The 13,452-nt window shown below is 66.1% G+C and overlaps 1 protein-coding gene across 1 annotated transcript; it reads right to left on the bottom strand.

Moving 5' to 3' along the window:
- Positions 1-12,025: 12,025 nt before the first annotated feature.
- Znrf4 (zinc and ring finger 4) lies at positions 12,026-13,084 on the bottom strand. The gene has a single exon (XM_046443765.1). It carries the CDS (start codon positions 13,082-13,084, stop codon positions 12,026-12,028), a length of 1,059 nt encoding a protein of 352 aa, XP_046299721.1.
- Between the last annotated feature and the right edge of the window lie 368 nt (positions 13,085-13,452).

Raw genomic sequence — 13,452 nt, 5'->3', positions numbered from 1 at the left:
GCAGGAAGATCACAAGTTGGAGGGCAACTAATGGGTCCCTGTCTCAAAAATAAGAAGGGCTGGGGGTGGTCAGTGGGGGCACTTGCCCAGCATGCTCCCGGCCCGGGTCCACTCCCCACACCACAAAAAATATCACCTGCATAGAATTATCAAAGGCACCCCACGCGGCACTCCTAGGCGTGTGCCCATGGTTGACAGAGGGGATTCAGACACAGGGATTTGGGGGATGGTCACATTCCAGCAAGGGTCTAGATACCCTGACGCCATGGTCACCACAGCGACACGACAGCCAACCTGGGGCTACCCCGTGGCAGGTGCAGCTGAGTGGGTCAACCTGAGTGGCCCAGCCGCACAATGGGACGTTATTTAGCCTTCGAAAGAAACCACCACTCTGGGACAGCTGCCCCGGGGCTGTGCGGTGAGGACCTTATGCTCGGGAAAGCAGCCTTGGATTGTGTCCCCACTGTGAGGTCCCAGGGCGGCCAATCCAGGGAACTGAAAGGAGAAGGTGGCCCATGGGCTGCAGGGGGGTGGGAGCCAGTGCTTAAGGGGGGGAGCTTCTGTCGGGGAGGAGGGGGTGGCCAATAGGCGGTGGCCGGACCACGCTGTGAATGGGCCAGACGTCACCCGACGGCACACTTGAAAAGGGTTCAGACGGTGAGTTTCATGTGTGTCGTGCCCTATTTTAAAAAACAAAAAGGTCTGTAACTTGAAGAAAGAAAAAGATTTTGGCTGCTGTGTGAGACCCAGGCTGGAGCAATAATGGGACTTAGACTAGGTGGGTCCTGGGACCAAAAACGAGTCGCATGGGCGGGGCCTGGCGCGGCGGGGGCGAGAAGCAGGATGGAGATCGAGGACGGTGCAGGCGCCTGGGTTCATGTGCCCATTTTCTGGATTCCTGGACACCGAGGTCCACCCCGTGGCCGACCTCTCTGAATCTCCTCCGTTCATGGCCGGGCCTCAGGTGTCCCACAGGGAGCCCCCAGTGGAAATTCGTGTCGCTTCCTCGGTGCAAAGACCAGGCAGCGCTGGATCCAGAGGCTCCGTCCCGCAGCGGCTCTGCCATGTGCGTCCTCTTGCAAGGTGCAGCTGTGACACCTGCGTTTAGATTCAATTAAGGCGACTCCGCTCCCTCCTGGAATACGGCGGGGAAGGGAAGGAGAGCGCAACACAGCCCAGGCCTATTTAGAGACCTCCCTCTAAGTGGATTTTAATTCTCTCGATTTATCACAGGCCGGAGGAGCTGCTGACAGCCGGTGCTCCTTCAGCGGCCGCACACCCCGCAGCCACAGGCGGGGGCCGCAGGGCTGGGCTCCCCCTGACGTCCAAGCCCAGGGGTAGGGAGGTCTGGGGTCACCCGAGAGGTCCGGATCCCAGTTTTGCCCTCAGTGGCTGCGTCACCTGGGGCCAAGTGCCGGACCTTCTCTGGGCTTCAGTCTGTTCATCTGTAAAATGGGGGCAAGGGTTGGGTCTAGCGCCGAGGACCCGTGGACACCGGTCTGGACTGCCCCAGGAGTCTCGGCCCAAGTCTTGGTGCGCAGAGAAGGCTCCACCACCACGAGGGAGTGACGCGCTGCTGTGTGGCGCCTGGGTCACCTTACTGATGCTCCTCTGCAGCCCCTGGCCCGGCCCCTTGGGGAGAGAAAAGGGAGGCGCTGGGCTTGGCCCTGCTTCCAAAGGTCGGGAGGCCGGGAGGGCAGACTGGCCAACGCCAAGCAGCAGATGGCCGGGGACAAAGCAAGGCCTGGCAGGTCAGGGGATCCTGGACGAAGGACAGAATTCAATTCATTCTCAGCAGCCACACCCTCTGTGAGACCTCTCCAGCCAGGTCCCTTGTCACCAGGGAGAGCTGACCAACCCAGCACCCGGACGGCAAAACAGACAGCGGCCAACCTGCTCCCTCTCCTGGAAGCCCCATCTGGCCCTGAACTTCAGGGCAGGAGAAAGCTCCCCTGGCCACTCCCTAGAGGGCCACCCTGGCCCCGCCCAGGACAGCACCTCCGAAATCGCCAGCCCTCAGCACCTTCACAGGCGGGGACCAGGGCTTGGGAAAGAGTCCCCAGGAGGCTGGGCCGGGCGCACACTCTGGCTTTGGTGGCCGTCCATGCCGGGCCTCCATTCTGCCATCTGTGGGAGGGAGTGTGCCCCCCCAAAGGCCCATCTGCAGGCACCAGGTCCCCTGGGAGGGCACGCGTCTTCACAAGGGCCTGGTGGCCAAAACGGGGGCATCTCCAGACCACAGACAGAAAGGGTTGAGGGCCAAGGGGGTTCTGCCTGGGACCCCCTGGGCAGGCCCAGCAGGTCACCGCTGGTTTACGGGAATATCACCGCATCCCCAGGTGGCCTCCCTGGATCCCGGGTACATGTCCCACCTGGCCCTGTCCTGGGAGGCCAGTGTGGCCAGGAGACCTACAGGCCCTCGGTTCCCAAGACCAGAACCCGGCCCAGAGCTGGGGGTCGAGGTCGGAGGCCAAGAGAGAGACGGAAAGGGGGCGGGGGAGGGGCGCGGGCTCCTGGGCGGGGCCTGGCCTGCATCCCGCCTCCGCCAGCCACACCTGGGGACAGGACCCGGCGGGGGACGACAAGGAGGTGGAAATTAGGGGAGACCCAGAAAGACGGAGGAGACCCACACGCAGCAAGAGGAAGAGGGAGGGGGAGAACGAGGAAGCAAGGGAGAAGGCGGGGCTCGGCCGAGGCCGGGGAGGGCCGGGAGGCAGGAGCGTCGCCGTGTCCCTAATTGTAATTACACGGGAACGTTTAGTGTGTAGATGCCGCGAGATGAAGGCCCAGCGCCTGGCCATTAATCTAATGGCTGTTAGTCAATCACGCTTCGAAAGGGGCCCGGCTGCGCGGGGGTGGCCACAGCCTGCAGAGCGCGAGGGAGTCTGCGACTAATGGTGCCCTCGGGGACAGCCGCAGGGGCAGCTCCGGGGAGAACGCTGCTCTGTTCTGTGCCAGGAACTCCAGACCCTGCAGGCAGCTCCCCGCCTAGGAGCCCCGGGGGCGAGGGAGCCTGATCTCAAGGGGCGCCTGCGTGGTCCCGGGGTCCTCCCTAACTGGCCTCCCGCTGGGCCTAGAGGCAAGAACCCGGGGCTCTGAAGGCAGGGAGGGCGGAGGATCGGGGCAGGGCTGCCGGAATCGGGGTGAGTCTCCTGTCTTCTGAGGGCCCAGGCAGCCACGAGGGTCCCCAGCAGACGGCGCAGTTCAGTTGGTGTTGGAGACTGCCCGCCTGAGGCAGGTGGGGCCAAGACCTCTTCCTCACTCCGAACGCCTCCTGGTCCCGGGGTGAGCAAGACACCGGCCACCAAGCCTCCAGGGGAGACCAGGGTGGGAAGGTCTCCTGCAGGCAGGCGAGGCTGGGGCGTGTACTGCCCGTGGTTCCCAGCCGCAGGGCGAGGGGCACACGTGGGGTCCTCCCCCGTGGGAGCACAGGCCGGGACGGGCTGAGTCAGGCCTAATGCACACTTGGCACAGCCTGGAGGCCTGGGGGCGGGGAGCAGGGAGGGGGAGAAGGTGGCCCTGCCACACCACTGCCACCCACTGTGGGCACCACCGCAGGCGAGAACCAGTGACCCCCAACAGGATCCTTCTGGAATACACCTGTCAGCTCCAAAGGACCCTCACTTCTCCACCCCCACCCCTTCCGCGGCTCCACCTTTGATAGGCTGTCGCCTGCGCTTCACTGGGCCAGCTGCTCACTTGCTCCAGGGCTCCCACCCTGCTCCCTGCAGCCTGTCCTCCCTATAGCCACCGCAGGGTACCTCCATCGGCCACAGGGCTCCCACCTTCCTCAGGAGTAAAAGCTCAAGTCCTCCCTGGGGGAAGAGCTCCACGGGTCCTGTCCCCTCCCTTCTCCCCTCCCCTCATCCCCTCTGTCCAGCCACGCAGGCTTCTTGCTGTACCCCCAACACATCAGACTTGGTGCTGCCTCAGGGCCTTTGCACAGGTTGTGTACTTGAACTCCCACATCTCACCGCCTCCTCAGGTGAGCTCTCCTTGATTGTTGCTCCAACTGCCTCCCCACCTGTCTGCCTCTCCGGGCCGTTATTTTCTGCAAGACACAAGGATCTTCCGGAAGGAGCCACCTTTTCCCCAGGGCGCAGGAAGCTGAGCCAGCGGGCTGTGGTCGGGGCGGCCTCAGCCTCAGCACAGGCCGCGCACACAGTAAATGCTCAGTTAGTTACTATCCCCTGCTGGAGGGGATCCTCCCAGCAGCCGCGTGTGGGGACTTCCGTGAACTCCAAGCCACAGAGCAGAAAACGGGGAACAGGCTGAGAGGGAGCCTCCAGCTGCGTGCTGCAGGGACATATGGGTCCCTGCTCCCCAGGACGCTGGGCAGGTGGCCACAGTTCCACCAACTGAGCTGTGTTTGCGCCTCGGTGGGGGCGTCTGGCGGTGCCGCCCTGGGACACTGCGTAGGGAGGGCGGGTTGATGACCGCGCCCTTGGGAGGTGGGTCTCCTAATTTAGACTGGGAGGGGGCCTGTGACTTCCATTCTGATCCCCCCCAAGATCGTCCTGGGGATGGCCAGGCCAGGGGACCCGCGTGGGGGGGACACGGAGCGGAGGACACGCTTCTAGAGGCCCTGCCCACGTGGCGATTCCCCGACCCGCGCTGTCCCCTCCCCCTTCCCCTCTGCTCTTTACCCCTCCTCCTCTCGGGACCCTCCCGCTGGCCTCTGCAGTCCCCTCCCGTCCCGACCGCTCCCGGCTCCCGCCCACCGAGAGCCGCAGCCAATGCCCGCGCCGCCTGGTGAGGTAATGCGCCCCCTCCGCGTCCCCATTGGCCGGCTGCAGGGCTCTCCGCCCCGAGGCCGAGGCCCACGCGGCTGGCTCCGGGCCCAGAGTCCCGGGCCTCACGTGACACCTGCGCCCCTCCATCGCGCTTACTGTAGGCCCCCGCCTGCCTGTGCCCCTCTCTGGGCAGGACCTAGCCAGAAGGGGCGAGCTGGCCCTGGAGACCGCAGCCTCCCGGGGTCGCCGTGTGACCACCGACAGGCAGCACGGGAGACCCGCGCCGCCCCTGCCGGCGACCGCACGTTCCCTGAGCGCCCAGCCGCTGGGGGACACGGGTGGCAAGTCAGCCCCGGCCACTGTCGGCTCAAGAAGGATGGGGACAGGAAGCCCCGCCAGGGCCAGCGGGGCTGCGGTGGGAGGGTGACCGTGTGGTCCCCGCACCCGGCCGTCTCTGACACTCTTCCTTTTCCGAGGGGGCCTCCCGGGCTTTACTTGAAACGTTGGTGTCGGGGTCACCCCGGAATGTTTTGGAACTAAGTTTGAATAATAAAAAAAGTGCTGCAGTCATGTCGCTGGGCCCGAGCTGGGGGCTGGGGGCTTCGGGGCTTTCTAAACTTTTGCACCTAAGATAAGGCCCTGCCTTCCCCTGGCCTCGTGGATTCCCAGCCTCCCCCTCCCCCTCCCCCTCTGCCCTTCCCCCTCTGCCCCAGCGTCACCCCAGCGCCCACACACTTGAAGCAAGCATCCGCCACCCAGCTGCCTCCCAGCCCCGACAGAACTTTCTGCCACCTGGAAGTTCCCTCTCTCCCCACCACTGACTTTCCAGGCCCCAGGGCACCTCCTTTGCCAGTCTGCAGCATGGACTTTGGAATTTGTCACCTCTGGCTCAGCCTCATATCTCTGGGATCCTGAGTCCTGGACCTCTCACCTCTTCTCTCCTTTTGATGGCTGCATCGTATTCCAGTGTGCAGAGGGGCCGCGGTGCACGCCTGGGCATTTGGCGGTTCCTGCGTCTGGCGCTTGGGGAGACAGCTGCGTCCCGTGGACATATGCTTTCTCTCCTCCCGGGTAAACACCTAGGCGTGCGGCAGGCTGAGTGGTAGGTGTGCATTTCACTTCTTAAGAAACTGCCAAGTGGTTTTCCGAGTGACGGAGCCATTTTGCAGGGAGGGGCGCGCGGTCGGTTCTTGGCAGTCCTCCTCCTCCTCCTCCCTCCATCGGCTTCGCCAGGCGCGATTTAAGGATCCAGTCGGACAAGTTTTGACAGATTTGTGAGTAAGCGCTACCCACCAGCGCGAGGCATCGCTCCCCAGAGAACCCCCGGCCTGTGTCTGACTGGGAGAGGCAGCTCTGCGCCTCCCTCCCGGCCTCCCCTCCCGGCCTCCCCTCCCTGGCCACCTTTGCACTTGCCGGGCGGCTCTCGCAGCCATTCTCCAGCACACCCGAGTCTCCTTCAGTCTATTCGATTTTTGGGGGGTGAGTACCAGGGATTGAGCTTGGGCCCTGGACCACCGAGCCCCACCCCAGTCCTTTCTACATTTAGAGACAGGGCCTCACTGAGTTGCTGAGGCTGGCTTTGAACTTGGGATCCTCCTGCCTCAGCCTCCCGAGCTGCTGGGATTCCCGGTGTGCGCCACCCGCCTGGCTGGCTTTTGTGTCTGTTTGGGGCTGGGGACGGACTCCAGGGCGCTTTCCCAGGGGCCGCCCCCCTCCTGAGATGGGGGTCCTGCTCTTACTGGTCTCTCCCAGAGGGTGTGTCCTCCTGTCCCTGGGCGCGACACCGCACCGGTGATGATCCATGTTCAATGTGACACCCAGCTGACAGGCCAAGCCCTGGGGCAGCTGACACAGCCACCTCACTTAACTCCGCCTGGTCCCCGTGAGCTGCCCTTCGCAACGCGGTGGAGGAACAGGGGTGCAGGCGAGTACTGTCACCTGCCCCAGCCCCACGGGCCCTGGACCCTGGCCCTCTGCTCGCCGTGCCCTTGACCACCCAGCGCCCTCCTCGGCTGCCAGGGAAGAGCCTCCCCACAAGGAGGCTGAGGCCCGCCAGGCTCCGGAAGAGGGTCGATGACATCTGGAGGACTCCAGAACTTTCCGGATGCCCTGGTGGACTGGCACCCAGTCCTGCGGCCTCCACCCCTCCCGCTGGCTGCAGCCCTTCCGGGTGCGTGTCTCCTGCACCCCGAGCTCTGGAACATTCCGGAACCCAGCAGCCTGGCCCCATCGGGTGAGCTCTGTTACTGCCCCAGAACCCCCTGGGCACTGGTGGCCCAGGCACACCCGGCCCCCGAGAGGTCCCTGGGTCAGCAGGGGAAGCAGATGGATGCAGCCACCGTGGGAATGACAGCCTACAGGTGCCCCTGCCACAGACTCCGCCAGTCCCTGGGGTCAGAGAGGGAGGGACCTTGCCCTGTGGGCGGGAAGGCCCAGGAGGACCCGTGTGCCCTTCTGCTCCCAGAATACTGTGCAGCCCTGGGGGCAGGGCATGGCAGGAGAGCCCCGACAGGCTGGGCCACCAGAGGGCTTCCTGGAGGAGGTGACGCCCAGCAGAGCCCTGAGGCTGAGAAGGGCTGGCAGGGAGAAGAGGGTGTCCCAGCAGCAGGCATGGCTTGTGCAAAGGCCCTGAGGTGCTCTGTGGGCCTGAGGGGTGCCCCGTGGGCCCCATGTCACCCCAGGGAGGGGAAGGACAGAGCCATGCTGGCCTGCCCGAGCGCCGAGCCCCCTCTCAAGCCATTTCTTGTTTCTGTCCCCCGGAGGTGGGGACACTTGAGCCTCTGCAGACAAGACACATCCTGGTCTCTGCAGCCCTCAGGGCGACAGCACCCTCATCCATGAGGCCAGGGTGACCCTGGGTGACGGGCCAGCAGCCCTGGCTGGGGGGGGGGGTCACTCCACCTGCACAGCTGCCTGGCCCTGGCCGATGGACAGCGAGAGATGGATAAGGCGTCTCTCGGGAAGGCCTCAGCCCCGCGGAGCCCGACACCTCGCTGATCAATGGCCAGAGGACTGGGGTGAGCAGCTCCGCCCGCCCCCTTCCAGACCGCATAGTGGGCACCTCCCTGCCACGTGCACCCCCATCTTAGCCCCCATCCCCACCCAGTGACCAGGGGTCGCCTGGGTCCTCCTCCCCATCCTGTCCTCCCTGCAGCCACCAGAGGGCGCTGTGGGCACCTGGGTCAGGCCCCGCCTCCTCCGCGCGCGGACTGTGGCTCCCTGTCCCTCCTGGGCTCCTGCTGGCCCTCCAACATGCAGCTCATCCTGCCCCTGGGCCTTTGCACAGGCTGTCGGGGGTCATGAGATCCAGGAAGGGGCAGAGTGTGTCAGGGCTGGCCGCGGTCATCCCCAGCACGGTGCTTGGCGCGCGGTGGCACTCAGTAGAGATTCCTTCCCGTGACAGTTACTTCGTGAGACCTGAGCAGACAGCTGCCTTCCTGCTCTGGCCGGGAGCCCTCGGCCCCGGACGGTGATAGAGACGTTAGGGGGACTCCGGGTTTCGGCGCCTCCCCTGCCTTTAATTATTTTGTGACAAGGCTCACAATTCAGCGAGTCAAGGTGGCATTTGAGAGGGACGGTTCCCTTTAGCGTAGCTGACAGCTAATTTGTGGGAAGTTTAATCACAGGCGGCGTTAATTAACTGGCAGAGGAAGGCAGCCATCTGTTCCCGAGAACGTCCTCCCCTCCTGGGTGGGCACGGGAGGACAGGGCTGGGGAGGAGGCGGGACCGGGAGGAGGAGGGCGGAGGACCCAGCCTCCACACCAGCCCCTGATGCAGTCGGTGGGGATCTTCGCAGCCAGCGTCCTGTGGCCTCCTCCAGGGACCACTGGGAACAGCCGGAACAGCCCTGCCTCTCCCTGGTTCTATCACCAGGAGCAGAGGGTGTGGGATAGAGGAGGAGGAGAACACACTGTTCTTGGCCTGCACCATAGAGGACTGGCACCCAGCAAAGCCAGTCGGGAAGAGGAACACGGACAAGATCCAAGGTGAGAGAGGCCCTAGGCCGGGCAGCGGGGGAGGGCGGGCCATCCCCCCCTTTGTCCATTCGCTCCTCCTCCCCTGGCCAGTAGGGATGGTATGGACGAGGCAAACCACCTCGGAGATGGGCATTTTGGATCCACATCCCAGTTTTGTCCCATCTATGCTGTGTGCCCTAAGGAAAAATACCTAACCTCCCTGGGCTTCAGTTCCCTCCTCTAACAAATGGGGTTGGCCAGCCGTGGTGGTGCCTCCTTGTAATCCAGCAACTCAGGAGGCTGAGGCAGGAGGATTATGAGTTTGAGGCCAGCCTCTGCAACTTACTGAGGCTGTCAGCAATTTAGTGAGCAGGGGAGGCAGGAACCCACCGTCCAGGCCGCGCAGCCACGGGAGGGCGCGGGGTGTGGGCCGCCCCAGGACCCGCGGGTGAAAAGGACTGCGGCCCACGCGCGGCCAGCCGCGGCTCAGCGGCCAGTCGGAGGCGCTCTAGGCGCAGGCGCGGCGGCCACAGGCCCGTCAGGACTCAGAGGTCCAAAGGCAGCTGGAACCCCGTGGGCACCACCCACTGCTCCCAGAAGTGACTTCAAACTGGCCTCCGCGGGCGAGATCCTCTGTCCTCAGCCCTCATTTCCCCTCCGACCTCCTCTTTGCCCAAGGACCCCTCACACTCCTGCCCTGCTGCGGCCACCGAAGCTCCTCCTCAGGGCCTTTGCACGGCCTGTTCCCTCCACCTGGATGCTGTTCCCTGCATCTCCCCACTTCTCCGCAGGGCCGAGTCCTTTTCGTGCTCAGGTCTCTGCCCCATGTCACCACCTTGGGGATGCCCTCCATGATCACCCGTCTCCATCACACCCCTGTAACGCCACCCCCTTAACAGCTAAATAGATAGCACACTCTGGGAGTCGGCCAAGGAACTCCCTTGGTCACAATGTCCCCAGTGCAGCACTGAACACATAGTAGGTGCTTCTTAGTGTGGATCCAGAGCCAGTGAGGGAAGAGTGAAGGACAGGAGGCTGGGAACCCAAGTCGGAACCCTGGCATGGCCCTGGCACGCTGTGTGGCCTGCAGCGATTTTCTGAACCTCTCTGTTCTTCACATGGAGGGTGGGATTGACCTGCGTCTCCTGCGGGGTGTGAGGAGGTGTGACGAGGCAGGAGGGAACGGGAGCCAGCGCGGGGCACCCCAAACCCTACAGGTGAAAGGCCACAAGGGGAGGCCCGCTCCAGGGGCGCCCAGGAACGTCGGGGGAGTAGAAGGAACCGTTGCCAAGCGCAGGGCTCAGGCCTGGGGGCGCCGGTGTCCTCCGCCCCCTCCCTTGAGCCCGGCTGCGGCTGCCCCGGTGCCCGGAATCTGCTGCATGGTCTCTGCTCAGCGCACCGGGCGCCCCGCGAGCCCCCTGCCTGCAGCGCCTGCTGGTCCCTAAGTCCCCTCCCCTGGAGCCTCCTCTGAGCCTCCGTTTTGCCACGTGCCGCTCCCCCTTCAGCAGACACGAGGCGCTGGGGACTGGGACAGCTGCCGGGCGGGGGCGCGGGGCTGGCTCGGCGGCCTCTGTCAGCTCCAGTCCTTGGCAGCGCGGCCTCACGGAGGCTGGAGGAGGCTGGGAGAAGCTGGCACCTTCCCCAGAGGCAGAAGGTCCCAAGCGGAGGCAGGGAGCTGTGCGTGCACACAGTAAGCACCTACTGGCTGCGTGCCCGGCAGCGCGGGACCTGGGGGTGCTGCTGCGGGCATCCGGGTGGTTTCTGTACCGCGGCGCGGGGCCTCGCCTCCTGCCCCCGAGGCCCGGGTGTGGAGGGGTCGGGTCCTGCTCTTCCCCACTGCTTCTGGGCAGCTGTGTCCAGCCAGGCTGGGGGCGGGTCCCTCGGGCCCAGACTGTGCCCAGCGCCCTCAGGGAGCCGCCCGGGCGCCTGGCCTCAGTTCCCAGGTGGGAGGCCGAGGCTGCACGGGTTGAGCACGCAGTGGGCCTCCTGGCCAGCGCACAGTAGGGCCTCAGGGAGGGCTTATATCCAGGCACGTGGGCTCCCCCACATCCGCCCGGAGGAGGCCCAAGCTAGAAAGTGGGGAGGCACTCACTCCCAGGAGGTGCCCTTGGGTCTCACGGGGCAGTTGGTCACTCGGCACCATCACTCTCCCAGCCGCCCACCTCCGGGCCCAGGCAGTGTGGACATGGCGCAGTGCGGGGTTTCTGGAGAGCATCCCTAAAGGGGGGTCCTTCCTCATCGCCTGGAATGCACATGTGATAGCTGGGGCTGAAGCAGCTGCATTGCCCCAGGAGGAGGAGCCCACTTGCTGAGGATCTGGGACAAAAGGGTGTAAGAGTCCAGCTCCAGGCGGCCCGGAGCCTGCGAGCCACCTACAGGCCCGCTCACGGCGGGAAGAGCCCAGGTGGCTGTGCTGCTGGGTTGGGTGCTGGAACCCACCCACCCCTGGCTGTTCCGTTCGTCCCTCGCTGCTTCTGTCCCCGTGTCCTCCCGCCTCGGGCCTGCTCTACCAGAGCTGCCCTTGCTTGGTAGCCCTGGCCACCAAGGGCCGTCCCCAGTGGCCAAGGCAGCGAGCCCTGGAAACGGCCTTCCTAGTGGCACTGGACAGGCTGCTGTGAGGTGCTGGGGAGCTGGGTGGTGGGCCCCAGCGTGCAGCCGTGACCTGTGACCACCTCTGTGTCCCTGCCGCACAGGCCAGAGCATGACCAGGGAGAGCCAGGGACACTTACAGGGGACAAGCCACCGTGTTGGCTTCACGCAGCAAGGGAGGGGCGTGAGTGCAGGGGGGAGAGGCCCCAGGGGACGCCGCGGTGGCCCTGGGGGTGCTGGGCGCTCTCCGTGGTCAGGTCTGGGAGGCATCGCGTGGCCTCCTACCTTCCGCTGCCACTCGCCAACCGACAGTCAGACCCTGGGGCTGGGGCGCCGTCGGGTGGCAGTGAGGTGCCCAGCGCGGCCCCTCGGTCCTTGGTCCTCCGGGCGCTGCGGGAACGTGTGGCCGGCGGGAGAGGGGAGCCGAGGTGACGGGGACGCACGTGGGTCCCTCCCAGAGCCAGGTGTCCGGACGCAGACACCCGTGGCGGGGGCCTCTTTCTGGAAACCCAAGGTGATTCCAAAGTAATCGTTTATTTAGGGGGAGGCGCCGAGGCGGGGAGGCCGGACTCCCAGGAGGGCCTCCTGGGCCAGCGGGGCGGGCGGGGTGTCCCTCCTGGTCCCAGCCGAGTGGCCGACAGCAGCGCTGGGCGAAACTCCACATTCAAACCCACTTTATTCTAGAAACACCCGTCGCCATGCCCCCGCCCGGATGGGGTCGATGGGGTCGGACCGGGGGCCCCAGCTCACGGGGGCCCTGGGGGCCTGTCGGGGGGCGCGGCGGTGTCTGCCGACCCCAGGGACGTGGTGCTGCGGTGGCGGCTGGGGCTGGTCCGGGCCAGCAGCTCCAGCCTCCGGGAGCGCAGGTGGGCCTGGATGGCCCAGATGGGCGGCTGGTGGCCCGGCAGGGAGGCGTCCTCGTCGCCGACGCTCTCCACCGTGGAGTCGGAGCCGTCCTCGGTGCTGGCCACCGACTGCTTGCACATGGGGCAGGAGCGCCGGGCGGCCTGCGAGAACCAGGGCTCGATGCAGCTGCAGTGGTAGGTGTGCGAGCAGGGCAGGATCTTGAGCCGGTCGCCCTCCTCGTACTCGTCCAGGCAGATGGCGCACAGGTCGCTGGCCCGCGTGAAGGTGCGCACCTGCGCCTTCTGGCTCGCCTGCGCCTTGGCCGGCGGCGCCCGCGGCCACCAGCTGTGCACCCAGAGCCACAGGCAGCGCAGGATGAAGCAGGTGGAGGCCACCAGCGCCAGGGTGCGGCCCAGCACCCAGGACATGGCCAGCACGGGGTAGCAGTCCAGGTCGGGGCAGGGCCGGGCGTCGGGCAGCAGCAGCACGTGGGCGGACTTGTCGCAGCGCACCATGACGCGCAGGTCCTGCGAGGCGGCCTCGCCCACGAACACGGACGGGATGGCGATCTGGCGCCGCAGGTCCTCGTACACGTGGGCCATGCGCACCAGGTCGTCGGAGCGCACGTTGTGCACGATGGCCGCCTCGAAGCCGGCCCGCTGGGCGTTGAGCACCTTGAGGTCGAAGGTGCAGTCGTAGCGGCGGATCAGCGCGATGGCGCCCAGCGAGCGGTTGCCGGGCCGCGGGCCCTCGATGGGCTGGCAGGCGTTGGCCGGCTTGGCCTCCATCAGGTAGCCCCGCACGCCCCCCGGGGCCAGGGGCACCCCGAACAGGGCCGGCAGGTCGGCGAAGTCCACCGAGCTGCTGTTGCCCTCCAGCACGGCGCGCACCACGGCCCGCGAGGGCCCCAGCAGCGCGGCCAGGACCAGCGCGGCCAGGGCCAGGCCAGGCCACCCCATGGCTCCCGCTGCTCCTGCGGTTCCCGCCTAGGTCCCACCAGGGCAGGGCGCCAGGGGCCCCTGGGGCATCTCGGGGGCCTCTCCGGGGCTCCTGGGCGGGAACGCGGGGCGCTGGGCGGCGGGGGCGGGCCGGCAGGGGCAGGCAACGGGCTGCGGCCTGACGGCCTTAGTCAGAGGCGGCTCCGGGCAGCGCGGCCCGCATGGTGTCTCCCAAGCCTGGTCTCCGGGGTTCCTGCCCCCCAGCCGTTCTGCCAGATGACACTGAGCCAGGAGCCCTCAGGGTTCTAGATGCCTCCAGCCTCTGTGACATCGTCCTGCCACCTCCCGTCCTGGGAGCCCCAGCCGCCTGGGCCTGGGGCTGCTGGGAC

Source organism: Marmota monax, unplaced genomic scaffold (assembly GCF_021218885.2).
Source record: "Marmota monax isolate L192 unplaced genomic scaffold, Marmota_monax_Labrador192_F-V1.1 WCK01_AAM20220418_F8-fsc00102, whole genome shotgun sequence".
NCBI classification, from domain to species: Eukaryota; Metazoa; Chordata; class Mammalia; order Rodentia; family Sciuridae; genus Marmota; species Marmota monax.
The sequence above is the reverse complement of the archived record's forward strand: the minus strand, read 5'-3'. Positions and strand labels throughout refer to the sequence as shown.

Coding starts and splice junctions, on each gene's coding strand:
- Znrf4 (XM_046443765.1), bottom strand. CDS start 13,084: ATGGGGTGGCCTGGCCTGGCCCTGGCCGCGCTGGTCCTGGCCGCGCTG.